The sequence below is a fragment of the Macaca thibetana genome, chromosome 7 (assembly GCF_024542745.1).
Source record: "Macaca thibetana thibetana isolate TM-01 chromosome 7, ASM2454274v1, whole genome shotgun sequence".
NCBI lineage: Eukaryota > Metazoa > Chordata > Mammalia > Primates > Cercopithecidae > Macaca > Macaca thibetana.
The window spans coordinates 83,696,044-83,718,814 of NC_065584.1; the positions used below are offsets into that span (position 1 = coordinate 83,696,044).

The 22,771-nt window shown below is 55.3% G+C and overlaps 2 protein-coding genes across 7 annotated transcripts in view; both read right to left on the minus strand.

Moving 5' to 3' along the window:
* Positions 1 to 154: 154 nt before the first annotated feature.
* On the minus strand, positions 155 to 17,567 carry CARMIL3 (capping protein regulator and myosin 1 linker 3). The gene is made up of 40 exons (XM_050797532.1): positions 17,343 to 17,567; positions 15,730 to 15,824; positions 15,391 to 15,441; positions 15,228 to 15,287; positions 15,018 to 15,133; positions 14,721 to 14,818; positions 14,394 to 14,464; positions 14,222 to 14,295; positions 13,915 to 13,990; positions 13,744 to 13,832; positions 13,139 to 13,233; positions 12,824 to 12,910; positions 12,509 to 12,618; positions 12,288 to 12,365; positions 11,654 to 11,730; positions 11,469 to 11,573; positions 11,309 to 11,378; positions 10,761 to 10,842; positions 10,537 to 10,633; positions 10,334 to 10,388; positions 10,082 to 10,254; positions 9,792 to 9,860; positions 9,461 to 9,554; positions 9,269 to 9,367; positions 8,769 to 8,897; positions 8,485 to 8,598; positions 7,851 to 8,026; positions 6,951 to 7,038; positions 6,675 to 6,812; positions 6,351 to 6,414; positions 6,001 to 6,209; positions 5,505 to 5,605; positions 4,596 to 4,911; positions 4,122 to 4,250; positions 3,411 to 3,471; positions 3,215 to 3,304; positions 1,180 to 1,298; positions 915 to 1,095; positions 635 to 745; positions 155 to 504 (listed from the first exon to the last, which is right to left on the minus strand). The coding sequence occupies exons 1-40, from the start codon at positions 17,380 to 17,382 to the stop codon at positions 479 to 481; spliced, it is 4,113 nt and encodes a 1,370-aa protein (XP_050653489.1). The 5' UTR covers positions 17,383 to 17,567; the 3' UTR covers positions 155 to 478.
* A 959-nt stretch (positions 17,568 to 18,526) lies between these two features.
* The window catches only part of LOC126958818 (dehydrogenase/reductase SDR family member 4), a 94,384-nt gene continuing 90,139 nt past the window's right edge, over positions 18,527 to 22,771 (minus strand). For 2 of the 6 annotated variants that reach the window (XM_050797501.1, XM_050797495.1), the window contains one exon: positions 18,567 to 18,696. In XM_050797501.1, coding sequence (XP_050653458.1) covers positions 18,582 to 18,696 — 115 coding nt within the window. In that variant the 3' untranslated portion in view covers positions 18,567 to 18,581. Of the gene's footprint in view, positions 18,697 to 21,138; positions 21,402 to 22,771 lie in introns of those variants that run through there. The other 4 variants (XM_050797497.1, XM_050797503.1, XM_050797504.1 and 1 more) reach the window with 4 other exon arrangements.

Below are 22,771 nucleotides of genomic sequence, written 5' to 3' on the forward strand. Positions count from 1 at the left end.
GTTTTTTTCTCCTGCTCCTCTAAGAACCCCAAGTCTATCCCTGTGGAATGTTTCTCACTTTTCTCCACTGTGGCCAAGCTCCGAGGGTTTGTGGCAAAGGAGCAGAAGGTGGAGGCAGTGAATGGGGAAGATAGCAGAGACTCGAGGCAGGCAGTGATTTTGTTTTTTTATTCTATACAAGTGGGGAGAGAGTCCCTGGTGATAGATGGACAGAGATCCACCCTCCTGGGGGAGGAGACAAGCCCCCACCCAGAAGCTCTCTGCAGAGAGAGGCATCGAGGCAGGCATTGACAGCCTCCATCTCTCCAGGTGGCTCCCTCTGTTCTAGTCCCTGTCTCCAGCTCCCCCATGCCTGGTCCTGCCATCTTGCCCCTGTAGGACAGGAGCTGGCAGGAGGCCCTGGGGGACTAGGGGTGGCTAGGGGTCTGAGTCCTTGTGAGGCACATGTCGAGGGCTGAGGAGGGTGTTGTGGCAGTTGTCAGTCTGTTCCTGGCTCACTGGTTCCTGCTGGGGACAAATCCAGGGAGCCCTGTTTCCTGGGCAGGGACAGCCAGCCACCTGGTGTTGGGGCTTCGAGGGGTGTCATGTTGGACAGATAGGTGGGAAGGGGGACTTGCCCTCTCACCACCAGCACCTGTGGGGTCAGGAGGCCGTCTTCTATCAGGTTCCAGCTTGTCACAGGACTGTGCCCGCCGTGTCCTCTTGGGTTTCAGTGGGGCAGTCCGCCGGCCTGGATCAGGGAGCCCTGAAATAACAATCAAGGCGGGCCTAACACAGGAGTGGGGGTCAGGCTGGGATGCTCATCCAGGCTGTGACTCTTGGTTTCACTCATTCCATGCTCTGGAAGAGGACCTGATGTGGGCAGCAAAGTCCTAGAGGTGCCCTGAGCCCCCCTTTCAGCCAGGGTGGCAGACCTTGGACTTCGGGCTCCTCTTGGTCTTGCTGTGATCCCAGCCTCAGCTGGGGTTTGTTGCCTCCTGGAGTTGCATCCCCAGCCTCAGCCTCCTCCCTGACCCCTGGCTCCTGGGGAGGCCAGCGGCCCCTGGGCACAGCCACTGGCTTGGGAGGCCGTGGAGCTAGAGCAGGGTCCTGTAGCTGGCAGAGGAAGGAAGATGCTGGGTCAGTTAGTCCCTTTGCCTCATCAAAGTGCCTCCCCCACCCATCTTGCTGGCCCCTCACCTTGGCATTCCTAGCTGGAAGTGTCCTCTCTGGGAAGAGGGTCCCCTCCTTCTCCTCTTCCCCATCTTGGGAGGCTGGGCTGGGACTCTGGCAGCTGTGGTTGGGGGCACTCTCTTCAGCTGGGGATGAGAGAGAGGAGAAGCTGCAGGAAAAGGCATTCTTGCATAGCTCCTGCCCCGTCTCCTCTCTCCACTGAAGCCCTGGAGGCCAGGACTTTCTCCCTCCAAGCCCATTTGCTCCTATCCCATTTGCTCCTATGTCTCTGCCTTTTATGTACCTTTTTTTTTTTTTTTCTAAGATGGAGTCTTGCTCTGTTGCCCAGGCTGGAGTGCAGTGGCGCAATCTCGGCTCACTGCAACCTCCACCTCTCGGGTTCAAGTGATTCTCCTGCCTCAGCCTCCCGAGTAGCTGGGATTACAGGCACCCACCACCACGCCCAGCTAAGTTTTGTATTTTTAGTAGAGATGGGGTTTCACCATGTTGGCCAGGATGGTCTTGATCTCTTGACCTCGTGATCCGCCCGCCTCGTCTCCCAAAGTGCTGGGATTACAGGCGTGAGCCACTGCACCTGGCCTTTCATGTGCCTTTCTATGTCCACGCTCCTTAGCCCTTGTTTCCCAGGATCATCCTGAGGCCATCACCTCTGGAGGGGACTCTGGCCTAATTGTCCCTCTTGCAGAGCAGTGCCCGACCCCTTTCCTGCTGGGGCAGAGCCAGGGCCCAGGGCCTGCTGGGTCCACAGGCATGCTGCCCATCCAGGCTGCAGTGCCCTGGGGGCTCTGCCAAGGCTGCAGCCTGGCATTCCCGGAACTCTGTCTGAAAGTCTGATTTAGATGGAGGGGTGCCCTGGCACACTCATCCCCCGCCCTGGTGGCCTTTAAGCAACATGAGCCTGTGGGTCTCACACTGGAAAGTGTTGTCTACGTGTGCATCTGTGAGGTGTTTGTGCAGTGGGGCAACTGACTGACTATTGCGGTTTCCTAAATGAAAGATGGAGCCATACTTTGGGCGCTTTAATTAGCCTGTGCATGGGATGGAAAAAATCAGCAAAGATGCCCCCAGTGCTGGGTTGGCCTTGGAGGAGGAGGCAAGGGCACAGGCACTCCAAGTCTCAGGCTCGCCTGGTTCTGCACTACAGGGGAGAGAGGGGCAGATGCAGAATGGGTGGGATGGGACAGTGGGGAGCATGCGGCTCAAGCCAGACCAGCCAGCTCAGCTCTTAGCTCTTTTCAGCCCTTACGCCCTAGCCTGGTGATGGGAGTGGAAGAGGCTGAGGGGGTGTCACCATTAACAGGGAGATTTTGTTTATGTCAGTATTGCTGGAGGGTCATAGTCCAGGCCTTTGGCAACTGGAGTTGATGCTGAGCTGACCAACTTTTCTTTAGTGACTCCCTAAGTGGAAGGTGCACTGAGGCCAGCAGGAGGGAAGTGTCATGCCTGGGATAATCCCCTCCCTTTTACTCCTCCAGTCATGGGGCCAGAAAGTAAATGACTTGTGTAAAGTTGTGGGTGGCTGAGAAGGACTAATACTGCAGGTTTCTGACCTCCGAGGCAGAGCTCTTGCCCGTGTTTGGGGCACCTTTCTGCGTGAGCTGAGGGTGAGTTGATAAACGACTTCTGGAGGAGGCTGGAATGTGTGAGGTGGGCCTGGCATAGCTGGTGCTTGCTGGCAGTTTGACTTGCCCACCCTCTTCCCAGCAAGGTGCAGAGAGAAGCCTTCTCTACAGAGGCTGCCACTGTGCTGACGGTGACCAGAGGCTGCACCTGCTCTAGAGAATTCACCAGAGCCATCCACAAAGCATTGCTCCTGTCTGCTAACACTGGAGAAGCCGCTTTTGTTCTGTAGACGCTTTCTTTGGATTGGGTTGTCTCTTTTGGATGTAGCTTTGTAAATATCCTTAAACATTTTCACTGTGTTGACTTCTCATTGGCCCACCTTGGCCATACATTCCCCAGCACAGGGGCCATGGGCTTCTGTTTCTCTGGACACACCCTGGGCTTTCAGTACCGCTGCCTGAGAAGAGGCTTTCCATACCTATGTGCCACGTGGCCTCTGCTCGGCGCATGGCACTGAAGCTTGGTTTGGTGCTTTGGGGTGGTGGTGGGGGCTTCCAGGATCCAGGCCCTGGAGTAGAGAGAAGGGATGAGAAAGAGAGAAGGAGAAAGGAAAAAGGTAAATTTGACCCCCGAGAGAGGGGTCAAAGGAAGGGCTTGAATGTGACTGTTCTTACCTGCATCATCCGAAGAGCGCCGTTTCTGCCAGGCCTGGGTGCTGCCCTCCTGGTCTGGGCCCTGAAAGAACAGTGGGTCAGGTCGTAAGAAAGTCTCCTCTGTGGCAGGACTGCAGGTGACAAAGGGCTTCTGCTCTAGCATCTCCCATGTCATTCTCCTGTCATTAGTCCCTAGACACTTAGACTGTTTTCCAAAGAATGGCACCCATACCTCCCCAGGGGCACAAGAAATGACTTACACAAATGAGTATACTTCCATCTTTATAGTTACACATGTATTTTATGTGTAGTAGAAAAAAACATGAGTCATTCAAAAAGCCTGTGATTTTAAAGATGATAATGCCTAGGTCTAGCCTAAGTTAAAAAAAAGTGAGTTAATTTAAATAAAAATACGATGTAAGTAATAATTCAGGTAAAAATCAGTCGCAAAGGTTATAATCAAGTCACCATGGCTTGGGAAACAGAGCTCTAGAGATAAGTATTTTTATAACCCCTCATTTTACAGTAAAGAAGAAGAAGTTTCAAGAGGTTAAGTGACCAGTCCAGGGCTCCATGGCAAGTGTGTGGTGGGAGCTGAACAGCAGCTAACATCTTCTAATGCCAAAGCATCTGCTTTCCCTACTGAACCATCAGGGATGAGGGTGTGGGAAGGAGAGGGTGGTGGACAGGTACCCTCAGGACCCACAGTTTGTTGTCCCAGGCTCCACTCACCTCTCGTTTCCCATCGAAGCTCCAACCCTTGGCTCTTTCCAACCCAGGAAGGGCAACACCGTGAACCCGTGGCTGCTGTGCTATCCCAGGGGCTGGGCCCCCCTCCCCTGGCTCCGACACCTCAGTGCCCTAGAACAAGGTCTCTTATTTATTAGCAGTTCCCAGTGGAAGGGAGCTCCCCAGGCTGCGAGGGAGTTGTCAGGAGGACCCCTGCCTCACTGAGTCCCCAGCCGTGGGGAAGCCCTGCGGAGACCCTCTGAAGAGTCCTTCCAACACCTGCATTCGCATATAGCACTCCCAGTATGCTCTTGGCCACTGGGTCTTAGTCCACTCTCAAGGAGAGGAGAATTGAAACCAGTGTTCCTGAGAACCCTGGGTCCTAGCATTTTCCCATTAAGCTTGGGGTGGGGTAGGAGATTGGGTTAAGTGTGGGGCAGGAAAAGGGGAAGACACAGCACCCCCTGCCTCACTTACCATCTTCCTGCAGAAGGAAGGCCCCCGGCCCCCACCAAATCCAGGCAGGAGGCCGCTCTCCTCCTCTGGGCTCCAGCAGGGAGAGGAGTTATTGCCGAGGCTTGGGGGGTCTGGGCTAGGGGGGCTCTCCTGAGTCGGGGGAGGGGGTGGGGGTGGAGGGAGGAGGAGTCCAGTGGTGGGGGACCCCGGCCCCCTGTCCCCCTTGAAGCTCCGGGGCCTGCGAAAGTGAAACAGGCCCCGGCGCCTTTTCTTCTGGAGTGGAGGCAGCGGTGGCTCTGAGAGTCCTGGCCGCACGGTCCTCAGAGTCCGGGGGTAGCTGGGGAGAATCAGGGTAAGTTAGCAACAAATGCCAGATGCAAGTTCAATCCTGGGTCTGATAAACCTGCTTTCCTCTCATCTGGTCTCTCCTGCTGCACTGCAGCCCTTTCCACTTCGTTCTCAGGGAGATGACGCCCTTGCCTTTCCTGTCCCGTTGTAATCCTCCAGCAGCCTTTCCCACAGACTGACTGTTTCTTCCCTGGCACCTCCCCCGCATCTCCTCTCAGCTTCTCCAAGTGACCCGGCTCCTCCTGGACAGACCCTGGGCAGTCTGCAGGACAGTGACAGTGAATACTACCTCCCAGGCCTCTCAGCATTAATGGGTAACCTGTCCCAGGGCTGCTCCCCACCTCCCTCTCATCCACTGTGGTGTTTCACTCTGGCCTCATTCCTCCCAGCTGTCCTGAGAAGATGCAGAGGTCATGGGCCCTGAGAGCTGGGTGGGGAAGGATGACAATGTGGGGAAATGTCCCACGGAGACTGGCTTTGGGCACTGTTGCTATAGAGACTCCCGTGGGAGTTGGGAGGACACAGGAGCCCTTCTAGGGCCTTGGGGCCTGCTGAAAATGGGAGTGTTTTTAGGCATCACACCTGGAACTTTCCTCCATGACCCTTCGGCTGAAGAAGTCCTCCAGCCCCTCATCCAGGCGGGTGGCCATCCCATTCTCTTGACGAGTCCCAGGTGCTGGCATCTGCTGGGAGGAAAGTCCCATGGGACATCTCATCTAGGTCAGGAAGCCCCACCTCCCATCCACTCAGAGCATTCCCCTTTGGGCTTGGACATTTATGGACATTTAGACTTCAGTTCACCCAGTGTTTCCTAAGCTTGGTGGCTCTTGGTGTTCTTGGTGGCTCTATCCTTCACCAAAATAAGAATGACACTGCCCGGCAGACAGAGATTTCTTATCTGTGACAAGGTCTAGCTCTCATACAAACTGGACAATCCCTTATCTGTTCACTGGCATGCCTGGGCTCCTGCCCAATCCCTCAAGGCTATTGTTTCTGGAATTTGGGTCCTAAAGGTAAAACCCCTGGCTCTGGCATCACTAAGTGAAGGGGATCCTCTTGTGAGGCCTTAGGGACTCACACTGGGCCGACCAGGTCCTGGAGGCGTGGTCCTGGGGGGGCGGGGCCTCCCTTGTGTTTGATGCCTTAGTTTGTAACCATGAGTGGGCAGCTCAGATAGACCTTCCCAGGAGCCAGTAGCTGTGGGCTGGCTGCCCCCGAGTCCTGAGAACCAGCCAGGGGGGATTCCCAGGTTCCCCAGTTGGCTTTCCATGTCCTGAGGGCTCCCGCCTGCAAAGACAGTAGCATTAGAGGGACTAGCAGAGGAGTGGGGAGCAAGCAGGATGGGGAGACAGAGAAAAAATCAAGGGAAAGAGGGGCTATGGAGGGTGGGAGTCTGGAGTCCATGAGAACGGAGGCTGGGAGACTCACTGATGAAGGCAGACACCGGCCGGATCTTGCGGCAGCGTTTCTGCTTTTTGATGGCCATGGTGTCCTGCAGAAATGAAGACGAGTGGCAGGGCCAGAGCCATCCATTCATCATGAAACCTTATTTGAGCCCATCCTGCCCCTTGCTCCTCAGAGGGCTGAGGCATTGGGATGAGGGAAGAGGTTGGGTTGGATTGGGATTGGGGGCAGAAGGCCAGGCTCAGGGAGGTGGCCAGGGGAGTCCAGAGCAGTGAAAGGGGACAGTGTTGTGCAGGTTTAAGGGCAGGGCCCCGGTTATTAAGGAGGAGCAGGGAGCGGGGGGCTCACAATGTTGGTCCCAAGTTCATCATCTGTGGTCTCCTCGTGGTCATGGTTCCGGCCTCGGCCCCGGGAGGACAGATCCTGCCCTTGGCCTGGGCACCCTGGTGGATCTGACAGCGTCCTTAGCTGGGTCAGGTGCCGGGCCTGGGGAAGGGCAGGTGTGAACAGAATTCCAAGGAAGCTGCCCACCTCCCAGGGCCTTGAAGGGGAGAGTGATTAGGGAGACAGGATAATGTGGGGTAGAGGGTGTGCCTGAGTCAGGCCAGGCTGCAGAAGCCTTACCAGGCTCTTGTGGGAGTGGTAGAGCTCTTGCAGGATCTCATCCACTATGGAGTTGGTTAGGTAGGTGACGACTGAGAGCTTGACTTCACTGTGGGCACAGGTGGGGCTACTCAGAACAGTAGTACCTCAGTCCCTCGCATGGCCCCTGAGCCACTCCCTTTCCCAGAGGCCTGAGAGAATGGCCAGCTGGCCTGGTCTGTCTGCCCATGGAGCGCATGTGGCTGCTGAAGGAGGCAGCCTAGCCCGCGACACTCATTTGTCCATAAATACAGATCTAGTCCCACCCCGGAGCCCCCAGCCCAACTATGTGTGGGGAAAGAGGAATTTGAGGAGAAGAAGGAGCAAGGGGGCCCTAGGTCAGGCCCCTGGAGCCCCAGCGGAACAGAACTAGGTAATTGGGGTGCTGACTAACTAAACCCTGCTAGTTGCTACTGTGAGGGTAGAAAAGACCCTTCCTTGGACCTAGCTGTTTCATGGATATGTGTAGTACCTTTCCTTTGCTTTGGTGAGTGGTGGCACCCAGACCCAGAATGAAAGAGCTCTAGGGGCAACGAAAACTGGAAGGAAGACAGTGCTTCCACATACCCAACTTAGGGACTTTTCTTTGTCCACGCCTCCGAGGAGGCCCTGCTATCCCATTCCTGGTGTATTTGTGTGGGTATGTGTGTGTACACCTGTGTGGGCACAACCTTTGGCTCCTAAATCCCAGCTCAGCACTTAGATTTCTAGGGCAAAGACCAGTCAGACCCTAAATAGCAAGGTTGCATTTGGTTAAAGATTGATCCTTGTAATGGAGATTGTGCCATTCATTATTCATTGCTGATAGCTCTCCAGTCCCAAGTCCCTAAGTGATCTCGGCCAAATCCAGCTCAGCCCCCAGCCCTGCCCTTCGCCTCTCACTCCAGCTTGTTCTGAATGTCCTGTCCTGCTTGCTCCAGCAGTGCCCCTCGGATGAAGTTCCGGGGCACTGTGACACGCTCCGCCACATTGCTCAGCATCTTGTTGTGCCCCTCGGCCACCCGCATGGCCACAGGGCATAACTCCTGTGTCAGGCTGACCATGGACTCCAGGATCACCTAGTATGGGGGAAAGGGAGGCCAGAGGCCCAAGGGGGACAGGGTCAGGGGTGGCACCACAGCAGGGGAGACTATCTATTTCAGCCCCTCATGCTGAGACCAAGGGACCCACCTAAGGTCACAAAACCGTTAGTGGCAGAGTCTTGGACACTAAGGCTTCCCTACTTTCTGGTCAGTGCTCCTTCTACCCTACCATATAGACAGGGGGAGTCAGTCCAAGGATCCAAATCCAGAAGGGGTGGGCTCAGAGTTCAGGGACTAACATCAAAGCTCACAGAAAAAAATCCAAGCCTGATATTGCAGCAATGCCTTGGTAACGTGGGACTGTGGGTGGTCTCAACTCTGCACATGTCCTCCTGGCCCTCCAGTAGTCTCCCAGCTCTGACTTTAGCTCTGGGCTTAGGGCCTCAGTCAACACTGGGTTCCCACCATGGCTTCCTCCCTTCTCCAGGACTTGCCTGCAGCTCCTTGTCCACAGCTTTGGACACCTCGCTTGCTACTGATTCCAGCCTCTGCCGCACAGGCCCGTCATTGGCCAGTACGTGGCCCAGCTCATAGAGGCTGGGAAACAGCTGGAGAAGGAAGGGGTTATGATTAGCAGGCCAGAACCAGGACTTGCTAGATCTCCGGGGTCCCTGGGCTAGGAAGGCAGATGCACAGGGCAGGGCTGGCATGGCTTAGCATGGTCGGCCTTCTTGGGTTCTCCAGACTTCAGGGGAAGGGTAGCCTGTGGAGGGCTCACCGCCCGGGAGTTCTTGGCATCTTTGATGAGGTCCCGAGCGTAGAGTAGCTCATCCTGCACGGGCTCCAGGGGGCAGAGTCTCAGGGCCCGCACCTCCTCCTGCACTCGTCCACACAGCCGCTGCAGCATCTGGAGCACAGTGGCAGGGGTGTCAAGGGGACCCCTGCTTCCACATCTTCGCAGGTGGGACCCCTTAGGCAGTGCTACTGGTGCTAGCAGTGGTGGAGGTGATGTCTCTGGCTGGCCTGGTCCCCCTTGCTACAGCCTTTCTGAATACTCAGCTGAGCTCCCAGAGTCCTGTGCACTCCTGCTGTTCGCCCACGTATGTTTGAAGCCCATATCTGGCATGCCCTCTCTTTTTGCTTCCCCACATGGTTCAGTCCAGTGACAGGCACCATGCAGTGCCTCTTCATGCTCCCCCCACTCAATTTTCCATCACATCACACCTGTGCCCTGCATGCCCCAGGTATGCCCCCTGTGTCCCAGAGGGAAACGTTTACTTGCTCGGCGCTGCTGGTCACCAGGCCCTGCTGCAACCTGAAGGCCTGCTCCTGGGGGCACGTCTGGGAGTGGTTGTTCCTCACTAAGCACCATTGGATCTGGAGATGATGGGGTTGGTGGGTCAGGGCCTGGGGATGTGGGCTGCGCCCTGCCCCTTGCTGTCCCACCCTGCTTAGGATAGCACCCTGCACCTTCTGCCAGACGTCCTCCGTGCGCTCAGGGGCGCTGCGATAGGCTTGGGAGATGTCGCTCACGGGGAAGGACATGAAGCGCAGCGTGTGGTTGCTGTGGGACACAGGGGCACAGCTGGGTGGGAACAGGTGAGGATGGGAGGCCCCTGCCTCCTCTGTTGGTGAGCAGCCCGCCAGCCCCCTTGCTCATCATTTCTCTCTTCCATGGCCCTTCCTAAAATTTCTGTGCAAATAGGTCAAAGGGGCTAGGGTGGGGCAAGAGTAGTTCAGGCCTGATCCAGGCACAGGGAGGCTGGGGACTTGGATTAGGGCAGAAGCATCGTCTACTCACCTCTCCAGGGCCCTTGCGATGTCCAGGAAGCCCAGGGCAGATGTATTGTTCCGATCCCATAGGATAGTTCTGGGGGGAGGGTAAGCACCAGTTTAGCATCCCTCCCCCTGGGTCCCTACTAGGGGCCGGGGACACAATCCTCTTGGGGCAATAAGGATGACTCAGAGATGGTTCTGGGGTTGGGGGTCTTCTGAAAGCTGGGGTCCAGAGCATCAAGGCAAGCAGGGGGATTGTATATATATGGGGAAGGGCTGGGGCTCCAGGTCAGGGGGACCCAGTGTGGGCCCCACCTGAGGGAGGAGTTTATCTGCAAGGCCTTAGACAGCATCTTGGCCCCGATGTCCTCCATGCCATTGCCGCTCAGATCCACCTTGGCCAGGCAGGTGTTGCTGCCCAGGGCATTGATGAGGATGCTGGTACGAAGCTTCAGCCGGGAGTCTGCCACCGACAGTGACTGCAGGGACTGTGTGGGCAAGGGGGGGTTGGGCCCAGCCCCACAGCCTCCTCCGACTGCAGGTCCCCTCCCAGGCCCAGGCACTCACACAGTCCTCTTCCTGGATTAGCTGCACCAGCTTGTGGAGGATCTCCTCCAGGGTCCTGCAGGGAGGTGGGGCTCAGAGTAGGAGGGGAGGGGCTGGGGTCATGCTATTGGAGGAGGAGAGAGGTGGCCAGAGGTAACACGGTGAGCCAAGAGGATGGGTGAATGATGGGATAAGGGTCTGTGGGCACGGAAAGGGGGCCTCACTTGGCCTTGACATTGAAGTTCTTGCCCAAAAACAGGTGCTTGAGGGACTTGTTCTTGCCAAGTGCCGGCACCAGTGTCAGGAGGTCCGAGTCGAACCCTGGTGAGCAGACGGGAGACGCCTGGCCTTGAGGCCTGAGGCTGACTGGTGTCCCCTCAGGGCTGCTTCTGCATGCTCCAGGTCCCTGTTCTCCCCGGCCCCAGGGAAGTGAGGCACCACTACTCACCATTGTCCGACAGATCCAGGCTGCCTACACAGGTGACAGCTCCCAGCTGCTCCTGCAAGGCTTGGGCTCCCGCTGAGCGGAGCTGCAGGGACAAGGTGAGGGGTGGAAGGCAGGAGTTGGGGTGGGGGATAGGGCACCTTTAAGGCTTAGGATAGAGTAGTCACACCAGAAATCAAATTCATGCCAGGATCTGGGTGTAAAATCAGGGAGACTCTTTCCCCATACCAGATCCTTCCCTAGAGCTGGCTTCCCCCACTTAGGCCAGAAAGGCTGCTATTCCTGAGACAGCTTGCTCCTGCCCTCTGGTGGAAAAGTCTGGTATCTCCCACCCCAAAGCTTCAAGGGCAGAGATACTAGAGACTGAGAGTGAATGGCCTCTGGAAAAGAGGGCCACAGACCCCAGACTGAGAGGGGAAAGTGGTGGTGTGGCCAGGTCAGGGGGTCGCAGAGGGTCAGCACAGAGGCTAGATGGAGCCAGGGATTGACTTAGGTCCGAGAAATACACATGGGTCAGAGGCCGGCAGAGGGGTTGGGGACTGACGGCTCACCTCACAGCTGCTGAGATCCAGGTGTAGGTCACTGAGGTGACTGTTGAGGGAGAGGCCCTGAAGCAGCGCCCTGTGGGAGGGAGGTCAGCAGGCCCTCCTTTACCTCTCCCCGCTCCCCGTGGTTCCCTTGGATGCGCCCCCAACCCTGCACCCACCCGACCTGAGGGCCTCCAGGGGCAGCTTTGTGGCTGACAGGTTGACGTGGCTCAGTGTGTAGGCGCTGCTGAAGAACTGCTTGAAGGCCGGCGGGGACTCTCGACCCTTCCTGTGGAGAGACCCCTGGGGTCAGTGAGGGAGGGGGTTGGCCATGTCTTGCTCTGTCCTCCCTTCCCCCTCCTCTCCCACCTGTGGGAGCAGCTGTTGCGAGCCAGGTTGAGGTAGGTGAGGTGGGAGCAGCAGCCGTGGAGTAGGGCACCGAGAAGCTGTAGGGGGAGACACGGTGGGTCTCAGGGGAGCTGGAAGGGGGTGGGGAGTGGCAGGAAAGGACTCCCCCTTCCTCCCCATCGAGGTTCCTGGCTCTTCACTCTGTGTGGTCAGCCTGTGTGAGCCCCACTGTAGATGCCCACTCAGATTGTTGAAGCCTCTGTTTTCTCCCCTATGGAACATGGGCCTACTCCCTGCCTGGCTTACAGGGGCATAGAGCTGCTCACAGGCAGTGGATGTGTAAAGTCAGGGCCACCATTGACTCCTAAGGTGCCTTGTTCAAGTCAGGAAAAGCATCCATTGCCCTGAGGGTGCCAGGGCGCACAGCTGGGGAAGGGAGCAAGGGCTGGCTTTTAAGCACAGCAAGCACAACCTTGTGGCCTGGATAAAGTGCCACACAGGTATGAACTACAGACATTGCTTTATACTTCAGCTGAACCTGAAGTCATCCAGACAGCTCTGTCCACCTGTGTACTCAGGGATGGGGGGTGAGACCGAGGTCCACTCTGGTCTCCCCACATCACCTCGGACTGGCTTCCCATCACCAACTGCTCACCAAGTCGATGACGCAGTCAGTTCCTGACAGGTCCAGGTGCACCAGAGCATTGGGTTGGGCCAGGAAACTGTAGAGGGCCTGGAGCAGGAAGGATAGAGAGGTTGCAGGGGAAGGGACGACGGAGTTTCGCCACCCCCAGAGGCCATGGGGCAGAAGGCCTCCCAGCTCCTGAAGCTTGAGCATGCTTTCTTCAGGGGACTGAGGCTGCTCTGAGGACTCACATTGGCCTCGTCCGTGGCGAGGAGCCCAGGGTTCTTGCTCAGGTCCAGGTATCGAAGGGAGCTGGCAAATGCTGGGTTGGCCCCGAAGGTCTGGCCGAGTGCCTGGAGCCCTGAGCATAGTGGGCACTGGACTGGATTGGCCCCTAGCCCCACCTCTTCCCCTCAGCACATAACTCTTCCCCGCTCCCCAAATGTGGCTCCTTTTCACTCTTCCATCCCTGAGATGGTGTGTGAGTGTGTGGGTGTACCTCTGGAGCTCAACACTCCAGGCAGCACCAGGGTAGGGTCAGAGGTCAGGGGTCCTGGTGTGAGTACCTCGAGGGGAAATGGCAGTCTTGGCCAGGCACAGTTTGGTGAGGCCAGTGGGGAAGCAGAGGAGCTGCTGGCTCAGACTGAAGAAGCCTGGGGAGTGGAGAGAGAAACGGGCCCAGTGAGGGGCAGGGCAGTGGGCGTGGGTGGCACAGAGTCAGGTTGGGGGCTCGAGTAGGGTACAGGCCTTGGGTCAAGGATGGAGGTTTCAGGGCAGGGGCTGGAATCAGGCTGGAGAGCTGCTGTTCAGACCTGGTTGGGTTCTGGGCTAGGACAGGGGTCTGCATTGTGATGGGGACAGGATTCAGGGCTGGGGCTCACCCTTGTCCTCGATGGGGTTGTGGGACAGAGTGAGGGCATGCAGCACACAGCTCCCGTTCTCCCCAAACACCCCGGCCAGCTTCTGGACAAAATCCCTTCAGGGAAGGGGAGGAAGGATTTGTCCTGAGCTGAGCCCCAGGTCCCAGCCTCTGGGCTTCCCCTCCTCCTCTACCTGCCTGCCTGGCTGGGGCTGCAATGGTCAGAGGTCCCCACAACAGGGGAATAGCTCAGGGCCTGCCGGGGAGCTTGTCACCACTCCAGAGTACCTGGGGGCATTCCACACCTTAGGAAGTTGTGCTGAGACAAAGGTCAGCTTTGGGTCCTCAAGACTGGAGCAGCCCACCCTGCTTGGTAGTTAATGGAAAAAGAGGACAGGGCATGGAACATCCTGGGGAAAGGCCATGGAGCTGGGGGTCAGGAGGCTTGGGTCTGAGTCCTAGCTTGATCTCCGAATTGCTTTGTGCCCTCTTTTGGCCTTGGTCTCCTCTTCTGTAAAGAGAGGCACTGGATAAGATAGTCCAGAGGCCTGCATCATGCTCTGAGGTTCTGGGACCCTAAAACTACATTAAGGGTGCACTACTGCCCAAGGAGGAGGCTGGCCTCACGTCTTAAGCCCGGCGTTGTCCAGCACCAGCTCTTCGAGGCTCCCCGACTTGCTCAGGGTATGTAGCACCTGTTCTAGCACTTCAGAGCCCTGAGGACAGAGGGGGTCTTGTGATCAGGGGCCAAGGGGGACACTACTCCTCCCCACCTCACCAGCCCCTCCTAGTTCCTACCAGTCGCAAGTCCTTGCAGTAGAGTTTGGTGAACCACTGGTTGTAGGCCAGGGCTGCTACCATTAGGGCCAAGTCTCTGTGGGGATATGGAAGTGGGCAGGAAAGTGGTGAGCAGGTGGCTGGGTCAGAAAAGAAGAGACCAAGGATAGGTAATTGGGCTGGGGAAGGCCTAGATGGGTAGATGGGGATGGGATGGAATTGGGGAGTTAGAGCTGGGGCTGTGGGACCAGAAGGGTGCTCCTGGGAAGGGCTGGGGTTGGGCTGAAGTTGGGAATTTGAGGGTGGAGTCTCTGCCCCATCTGCTTACCGGCTCTCCAAGTGGCTGAAATCCAAGAGATTGAACTCCCGGTTATCTTCAGCATGGTAGATGGTGTCCACATCCTTGGAGAGGTGGAACTGGCTCACACCTTCCCCACTTCCTCCTTAGCCCCCTCCCTCCAGGCCCCACTTGTTCCCTATGGGGTCCCTGTCCAACGTACCCACTGAACCTCCTCACGGCAGTGTAACCCATTGTAGTCACACAGAGCAGCGTAGGTCTCAGAGAAGCCACCTGTGGGGCAGGAGATAGGCTGGTTCCACGAGGGTAAGGAGATGGGGAATAGGCTTGGATTCAAGAACAGTCAAGTTCACTTTAATTGGCAGTGCTCTTGGTTCTTGCTATGCCGTGAACTTCCTGAGGTCTGGGAGCTGGGAGTCCTTAGGGCAGGCAAAGCAATCCCACGCAGGCAACACCCAGTGCACAAAGGGCTGTGGTCATGGGCCAAGATGGTGGAGTGCCTACTTTCCTCATATCTGCCCCTGCTCACCGCAGATACTGTGGGTGGTAGATGTGGAAGTCTCAGAGTTGGGGGATGTGTCTCGGGGCCCCTCTGGGGTGTCTGCGTTTCCACGCCGGATCAAACACCTGGAAAACAAACAAGTCATTCCAGAGAGGGCTGGAAGGAGGCTCTCAATTCTTTCCCCGTTACAGCTCCTGCATCCCAGGAAAAACCAGGAGTCGGGACATAAGAGCTCTTCTCAGCCCTGGTCCAGGGGAAGGAGGAAGGGAAGGAGAACTCTCCCTCTTATCTAATGCCTTAAGAGACCCCTCATTTGCCACTCACCCAGGGCCAGGGCAGACCTTGGACAGGGCAGAGCTCACATGTCGTGTCACCTGGTCCACACTTTCAGCTGATGGCAGCCGCATGCTCACCATGCCACGCTCCGTCTCCACCAGGATCTGGGGGAGAGGAAGCATCAGAGCCTCAGACTCCCTCCTCTCTGCTCCTTCCTCCAGCTGGCCCAGTAGTAGGGCCCAGAGCCCTGGTACTCACCTGGTTCTGACTGAGCGTGTTGAAGGCACGGATCTCCAGGACATTGAAGGAGCTCTCCACCTAGGAGGGATGGAGATGCTCAGCTCCTGGTAAGGACCCGGGTTGCCAGGCTCGGGAGGTAGGGAGAATGCTAGGTGCTCTCCTGCTCCTCAGCCCAACTCACCTTGGCTGGGACTTTCAGGGGGAAGAGGTGGAGGCGCCAGGAGGTCAAGGCCTGCAGAGAGAGGAAAAGAATGTCGGCGGTTCATGGCAGCTTCTGGGCCCTAGTGGCCCTGCCCTCCTTAAGCCCTTCAGCTCTGCTCTTGGATTGTTCCCCCAACCCAATGCCCTACCCTAGACTTTTGGACATCAACACAGTCCAGCCCTGCCTCCTCCCCCCAGGTTTTGTCTCTTCAGTGTCCACCCACTTCTGTCTCCTCTGTCCCCCCAGCTCCCTGCCCTCTCCTGGCCAGCTGCCCTTGCCAGCCACCTCCTGCCTCCCCACATTTCCCAGTGCCCTCACCAGCACTCGGTCCTCAAACTTCTTGGGTTTTGTCTCCAACTTCACACGATGTTGTTGGAGCACGGCCCCTTGGCTCAGGCACCTCCGGATACTGTCTGAGGGTGAGTGGGAGCCTGCTCAGAGCTTCCCCTTACCCTGGCCACCTCCACCTCCCAGAGCTCTCCAGATAGAGGCAGGGTCAGGGTCAAATGGGATGAGAGAGAAACAGAGAGACAAGGGAGGACAGGGACAGAGGCCTTTCCTGCTTGGGTGACTTTTCACACTCTTTCTTTTTGGCTTTTCTCTTCCTATTAGAGAAGGAGTAGAATATGGAGAAAACTCTGGCTCCTGATGTCCCTGAGTCAGGGGACGGTTGCTGACTGTCTGTGGGAGGGTGTGTCTTACACTTCTAAGGGTGTGAAGAATTTCCAACCCATGCACTACAACAGCCATTGACACATACACAGTGAGTCAGTGTGTGGGGGTGTGGGGTGTCCCTTTGACTATATTCTAGGTGGTCTGGGTGTGAGTGTCTGCCTTTACTATGAGAGTGTGCATGCCTCCTGGAGATGTCAGGGAGTCTGAGTGTGGCATTGGTGGGGACAGGTAAGTGTGAATGAGTATGCTGTGGAAGGGGCACAGAGCCAGACAGTTCCTCCCTGTGTGTTGGGCGGGGAGAAGAATTAACGTTTAAATGAGACCCATACCATCTGCTGGCAGAACCACCCAGATATAGTGTGTGTGTGTGTGTGTGTGTGCGCGCGCGCGCGCGTGTGCTGGGGTGCCATCTCTGTGAAGATGTGTTTACACACGTCTCACGATTGTGCTGTGTGTGTGTGCAGGTGTGGGAGACCGCCACGGTGCAGCATGCCTCTGAGTATCCATGAGCATCCTGCGCTTTGCGTGGGCTAGCCTGTGCTCCCGTCTCTGGGGGTCAGGGTTGTGGCAATGCTGGGTGGCCGGGCCTGGGTTTGGGCTAGGTCTGAGAACCATGCAAACGGGAGCAGCCTTGATGTGTGGGTGGTGGGTAGCTAGAAGGAGGCAGGCTGGGACGGGGGCTGTGGGAGGCGAGCCGCAGAGACCCTCCTGCTCTTGGTTTTAGCTCCAATCCAGGGCCTCTTCCCTGACTCTCTTCTTTGCCCCACTGGCCTGGGCGCTGCCCAGCTCCTAAGGGGCTCTTCAGGGCCAGTTCCGGGGCGGGGCCGGGAGGAGGGAGGGTGTTAAGCCACGCAGCGGTCAGGACCAGGGGCAGCTCCCATTGCCTGGAGGGGCGGGCTTGGCCCCGCCCGGCGGGGAAGCGGGGACTCTCCGGAGGGGAGACTGGACGCTTCGCCGAAGGTGGGCCAGGAACGCCGAGAGTCAGCCCCAGAGAGCGCCAGGGAACTGCACCTGTCACCGAAGGGCGGGACGGGCGGCTCCGGGACAGGAAGGTCCCGACCGGGTGAGGCGAGGCAGGCAGCGGAGGATGCTCCGGGGACAGCGATGCCCGGACTGGGATGCAGGGGCTGCCTTGGAGCCGGGATGCATGGGGTGAGGGGTGTGAGACACCGGGCTGGGGTGCACCGCGGGGAGGAACGCGCTGGGTCTGGGATGCCCCCGGACGGGGCGTCCCGGAGACCGAGGCAGCCTCGTACCTTGCAACTCGCGGGTGAGCTCCACGCTGGGCTTGGCCATGGCGGCCGCTGTTGCTGAGGCTGCTGCAGAGGAGCCGCCGCCACCGCTGGGGAGCCGCAGCACATGCTAGACCCGGCTTCGGCAGGGCCCAGGCGCTGAGCGCTGCAGCAGCGGCCGAGCCCGCTCGGGTCAGGGGCGGCTGCTTGAGCGCTCCTCCCCCGGCCACGGAGCGCCGGCTCCCCCGCCCCGCCGGAGAGCTGCCCGACTGAGCATGCGCGACGCGCGGCCGAGCAGCGTGAGACCCCCCGCGCGCGCTCACGCCGACCCCTCTCGCCGGCTCCCGCGTGAGCGGGCCGGTGTACGTCGCCAGGTGTCCGGGCCTTCGGGGTAGGGGGCAGCGTCCCCGCTTTCAGTCTACTATTCCTCGGGCCAGTGGGCAGAACCCATTTCTTTTGTTTGTGGGCCTGGGCAGCTTGTAGGGCGTTTCTCTATTCCCCACCGGCTCAGGACCTGTTCAGCTTGTCCTTGCTGATTCGGGAGGGAACTCGGGACCTAGGGCCATGCCAGAAGGGGACCTGGCCAGATCTGGGAGGCAAGGGGCGGGGAGATGTTAGAGAGTTCATCCTTCCCCACCCTCGCCCGGCTCGCCCTGCCTCGGGGATCCCCGTGGTGTCCTGGGAGTTCCCGTGTCACCTTCCTTCCAGTTGGCAGCTCTGCAGACACCTCCACCCCTGCACATCACGCTCAGGTCCTGGAGACAGGGAGGAGCGCTGGGGGATCCAGAGATCCAGCCTGGCCAGACTTCTGCTCTCTGCTCAGCTAAGCACCCCACACTGAGAAATGAACACGTGGATTCGATTCAAAGCCCTGCAATCATCTGCATTTTATTTGCACCTCATTTGCAAGTTGTTAATTTGCAACTCTGCTCCTTCCACTCCAGCTTCCTTCTCTCCCATCTCCCCTCAAATTCCCCAGTGGCCCGGGCAAAAAATATCTGTTGGTCTTTGCCAAGGTAGACTCAGCCTTGTCAGCAGACCTGTCCTGTGTTCTCAGGGGAGGCCTTTACCCAAGGCCACAGCAACAGCAGGAATCCTGAGTAAGACGCCACCTTGACTGCAGGGAAGGCTGCATCTTTTCACCGAACTGATTTTATGAGGTGAACAGTAAGGTGAGGAGAGGTGGGAAAGGCCAGTGGATGAATGGAGGAACAGCACCAGGAGCTAGAGCCCAACACTGCCCCATGGGCTGTCTCCAGGTCCTCAGAGGCGGGACGGGGTTCCTCCACCCACCACCACTGTCTCCCCAGTGATGTAGGTGGCATATTCAAAGCACAGGAAAGACAAGATGCCAGCATAATCCTCTGACTCGCCTAACCTGGGGAATAGGGGAAGCAAGGAAGGGAGTAAAAATCAAACAGGTCTGCCTCCCTCACTCGGCCCACAGGGAATGAAATTTGCTTAATCAAGAATTATCAGATGACTTTTCAGGATCAGTGTACAAGCTTTCCGCCTATCAAGTAGTGTTACCATGAGGATATGCTGTTATAATTTAGTATGAGCATACTGTACTCTGCAAAAACCATTACCCATAATATTCAAATACTGTAGAAACACACTGTTTTTTAGAGAGCTCAGGACACCAAAATCCAAAGTTATACAGATAAAATAGTAAGCAATTATTTCATACTTCAGAAAAAAAATGGTTTCACATGTGCACACACTAAAGTATCAGGGAATCTGTGTGACAGTAAATGGTGTGTTTAAAATGATTCCATTTGTACAGGTTCAACTTACAGACAACTTTTTCAGGAATCTATACTTGTCCCTTAAAGTCAGGTTCATTTGGTGAGAATGTGCTAATTCTTATTTTATCAGTGACTGCATAGTTAAGAGACACTTTAATTTGCCTGCCATAGAATGCTCTAGAGGTGGGCAGAGTGAGTAACTCAAACATACAAGGGCTGAATTAATGGTTCTCCATTCTAGCTGTACCTTGCAATCATTTGAGAGGCTTAAACAAACAAAACAAAACAAAAACAAAAACAAAACAAAAAAAAAGAAAAGAAAAGACAAAGAAAAACAAAAGCCCAGATGGTCAAGTCCTACCTTGGACCAATTACAAAAGAATCTCTGGGAGTGGGTGGGGCCTGAGCATCTGCAGTTTAAAAAGCTCCCCAGGTGATTCTAATGTGAATCCAGGATCGAGCTACATGGGCTAGATCAATTCATTGGAGCTCTAGGATGACAATCCCGAATTATTAATGAGTTACAAACTAGGCCTGCAGCTCATGCCTGACATCAGAATGCCTTTGGGAAGATTTGGGATGTCTGGACCAGTACAGAGTTAGGCATTGCTGGCATCTGTCCTCGAAGCCAGAAGATAGAGAGAGGCAGGGAATTTAGAGGAAAGGGAGCCCGACAAAGGTGCTTGAACAGTTCACCCAGCTCACTGGGGAAGAAAGTAACTCCTTAGGCAAGGGGAGTTTGGGGCTTAGTAAAGCTCTTCATTCTTTTCATTTGGATTGTAGATCATCAACCTGAGTTTCGTAAACATGTGTCATTATTCAAGGGAACTAAAACTGCATGGTTTTGGTTTTGGTCTTTGGTCTCCATGGATGCTCAGAGGTGGAGGCAATCTCCCAGGTGGAGAAAGGACTCAGGACTTCTCCCAGAGCTCTGCACTGCTGAAACCCCGATGTCTCTGGGTTTACCTTTTGAAAGGGAAGCTGACTTCTTGCTCAGGCCACTGCAGTGATAGTGTTATGAATTTGTGGTCTGTGAGGCAGAGGAGAGCCTGCCTGTGTTATCTGTGGGACTGAGACAGCGGACTGTGGGCTGCTAGGGACCAGACCTTTCCATCTTCATGCCTCTTAGGGCCCTTGACCGCATGATGGTTTTACCTTCTGATCTGCAGAGTTTCTTTCATTCTTTCCTCTTTTTCCTTGTCTATCCAGAGCTGCAGGAAGAAGGGAAATGTCTTTATGTTTAAGAAGAGGAAAGCGAGGAACAGAAAGGGAAGAAACTGCCTGTCCTCATGGCAAGAGAGTAAGGATGGACAGACTTCCCTCTTTCACTTCCTATTTCTTTTTCTAGCTCCCAGCTCTCCCCACTGCCGTCATGTGTTTCATTTGTTTCAGGTTCTAGTGATGCATTTTGCTGCATCTCTCCAATTCTCATCCATGTAAGGAGAGAGGAAACAGTGTGAGTAGAGTCTGAATACCTCAGTCTCCACCCTATACCTCAGGAAAGGTGTGATAGGAGTCTGGCTTGGAAAGGGCAGTTGGTACAGAGAGGGAATATGGAAAAGCCCAAGGAAGGAGAATGGAGTGGTTGAGAGTTCAGGAATCAGGTACTGGGCTTCCCTGTCCAAGAAGATGGATGCCTTTCAAGGGGTTCCAGTGGGATGCAGAGCTACCCTTCCTCACTACACTGCAGAGGTGAGTCGTGATGAGTCCAGGTGCTAGGCAGTTCACCCTAATGTTCCTTGGGGCTAGCGCTATGGCCAGGGTCTTGGTGAGGCCCAGTAAGGCTGTTTTACTGACACTGTAAGGACTGAAGCCCTGGAGAAAGAAGGGAATGTGTCAGACTCATAGTTTCCAGGTCATTCTTGGTTCTAATTACTAGACAGAAAGGGCAGTGCTCAATAGGGATCTCCTGTAAGGGAGGGGCACAGTTAGGAAACTGTCTTGTGGCTAAACCTCCCCCAGGTTATAGTTTGTAGAGGCAAGGCATCTTGCAGGGCAGGGACTTGGTGTGATTCTAAAAGGGGACACAAACTTCTTTGGGTTATGTAACAGGAGGGGTGGAAAGATGTAGAGTGGAGGATGGGATGGAAGGGGCAGACAAAAGGTTTCTTACAAGAGATGGACTGAAGGCTGCTACAGAGGGCAGGAATACCACTGAGCCACCCCTGGAAAAAGAAGAGAGCTGACCCTCTTCCCAGTGTGGGCCACTGCCCTCAGCCCGTGTGAGGTCCCATCTCACCCAGGCTCTCCCTCACTCTCCGTACCCTCGTTTCTCCATTTCTGGCACCACTGCCTTTGTCATCAGGGCTGGGGCCTTCACATTAATGTCCAGAGTCTGAAGCCAAGAGAAGAAGGGGAAACAGCATGAGTGAAGAGCACTGGAGGAGGCATGGCAATGAGGAGTTAGAGTGGGTTCCTAGGATGTTTGTCAGAGCTGACGAAGATCTTAGGATGATATACCTGCATCTTGCACATGAAGAAACTGAGGTTCAGGGAGAAGTAGCTCTCACCAGCTGCTCAGCTAGATAATGATACATTAGGTTCAGGTGAGAAAAAATGGAGCCTGGTTCACCTTCTTTCGTAAACAGCCAGGTATGATGTGGCCCAGAAGGGGCCTAAATCCTCAGGGCTCCTTTGGATTTGAGCTGTGTTTTCTGCGTTTCTTCAAAATAGGGAGAGCCTGCAATTGTCAGCTTCCTGGACCTGTCTTAGAGTGGGCCATGGTTCTCAGGGAAAATGTGGCCTGACCTTGGATACCTGGGGTTGTTCTAGCACTTCTCTGGCTTCTGTGCTTAGGGAGTGAGATGCTCTTGGCCCTCTAGGATGGACTGCCTGGCTAGACCTGATTAGAAAGTGGGATCATGAGGAGGCACCTTCTGGGGAAGCTGGGAGACAAGGTACAATCAGAATCCCCACATCCATAATCTAAAACAAATGCATGACCCCTGTTTACATTGTTCTAGACAACTGCTTATATTAAAATATTTCAATCTTACAGAAAAATTGGAAATAGAAGTACAACGAATAACTAGAGATCCTTCACTTAGATTCACCAATTGTTCTCTACTAAAAATACAAAAATTAGCTGGACGTGGTGGCATGTGCCTGTAATCTCAGCTACTTAGGAGGATGGAACAGGAGAATAGCTTGAACCCGGGAGGTGGAGGTTGCAGTGAGCCGAGATCCCACCACTGCACTCCAGCCTGGGCAATAGAGTGAGACTCCATTTCAAAAAAAAAAAAATAAATAAAAATTAAAATAAACAAACTTAGTTGCAGATACTAGAATGCTCTATCCCTAAATACTTACCATACATTTCCAAAGAGCAAGGATGTTCTTTTACGCAACCATAATCCATTATCACACCCAAGAAGTTTGACATTGATGATAATTTAATCTAATATATTGGCCTCAATTGTCCCCAAATGTGTTTTTTTAAAAAAGTTCAGAGTTCAATCAAGGATCAGGCATTATGCTTGGATTTGATGTACTGTGATATTTAAAAAATATATATAATCTAAAAGAAAAGTTACAGGTACATCTTATTTTATCACACTTTGCAGATATTGTGTTTTTTTACAAATTGAAGGGTTTTACAGATGGAAAGTTCATGGCACTAACTGGAGCCATTTTTCCAACGGCATGTGCTCACTTTGTCTCTGGGTCACATTTTGGTAATTCTTGGGAATATTTCAGACTTTTTCA

Bases quoted from the DNA above. Each gene is read 5' to 3' on its own strand.
- CARMIL3 (XM_050797532.1), bottom strand. From the start codon at position 17,382: ATGGCCAAGCCCAGCGTGGAGCTCACCCGCGAGTTGCAAG. The intron at 15,825-17,342 runs GTACGAGGCTGC...ACTCACCCTCAG, and splicing joins GCTCACCCGCGAGTTGCAAG to ACAGTATCCGGAGGTGCCTG. The intron at 15,442-15,729 runs GTGAGGGCACTG...CTCTCTCTGCAG, and splicing joins AGTTTGAGGACCGAGTGCTG to GCCTTGACCTCCTGGCGCCT.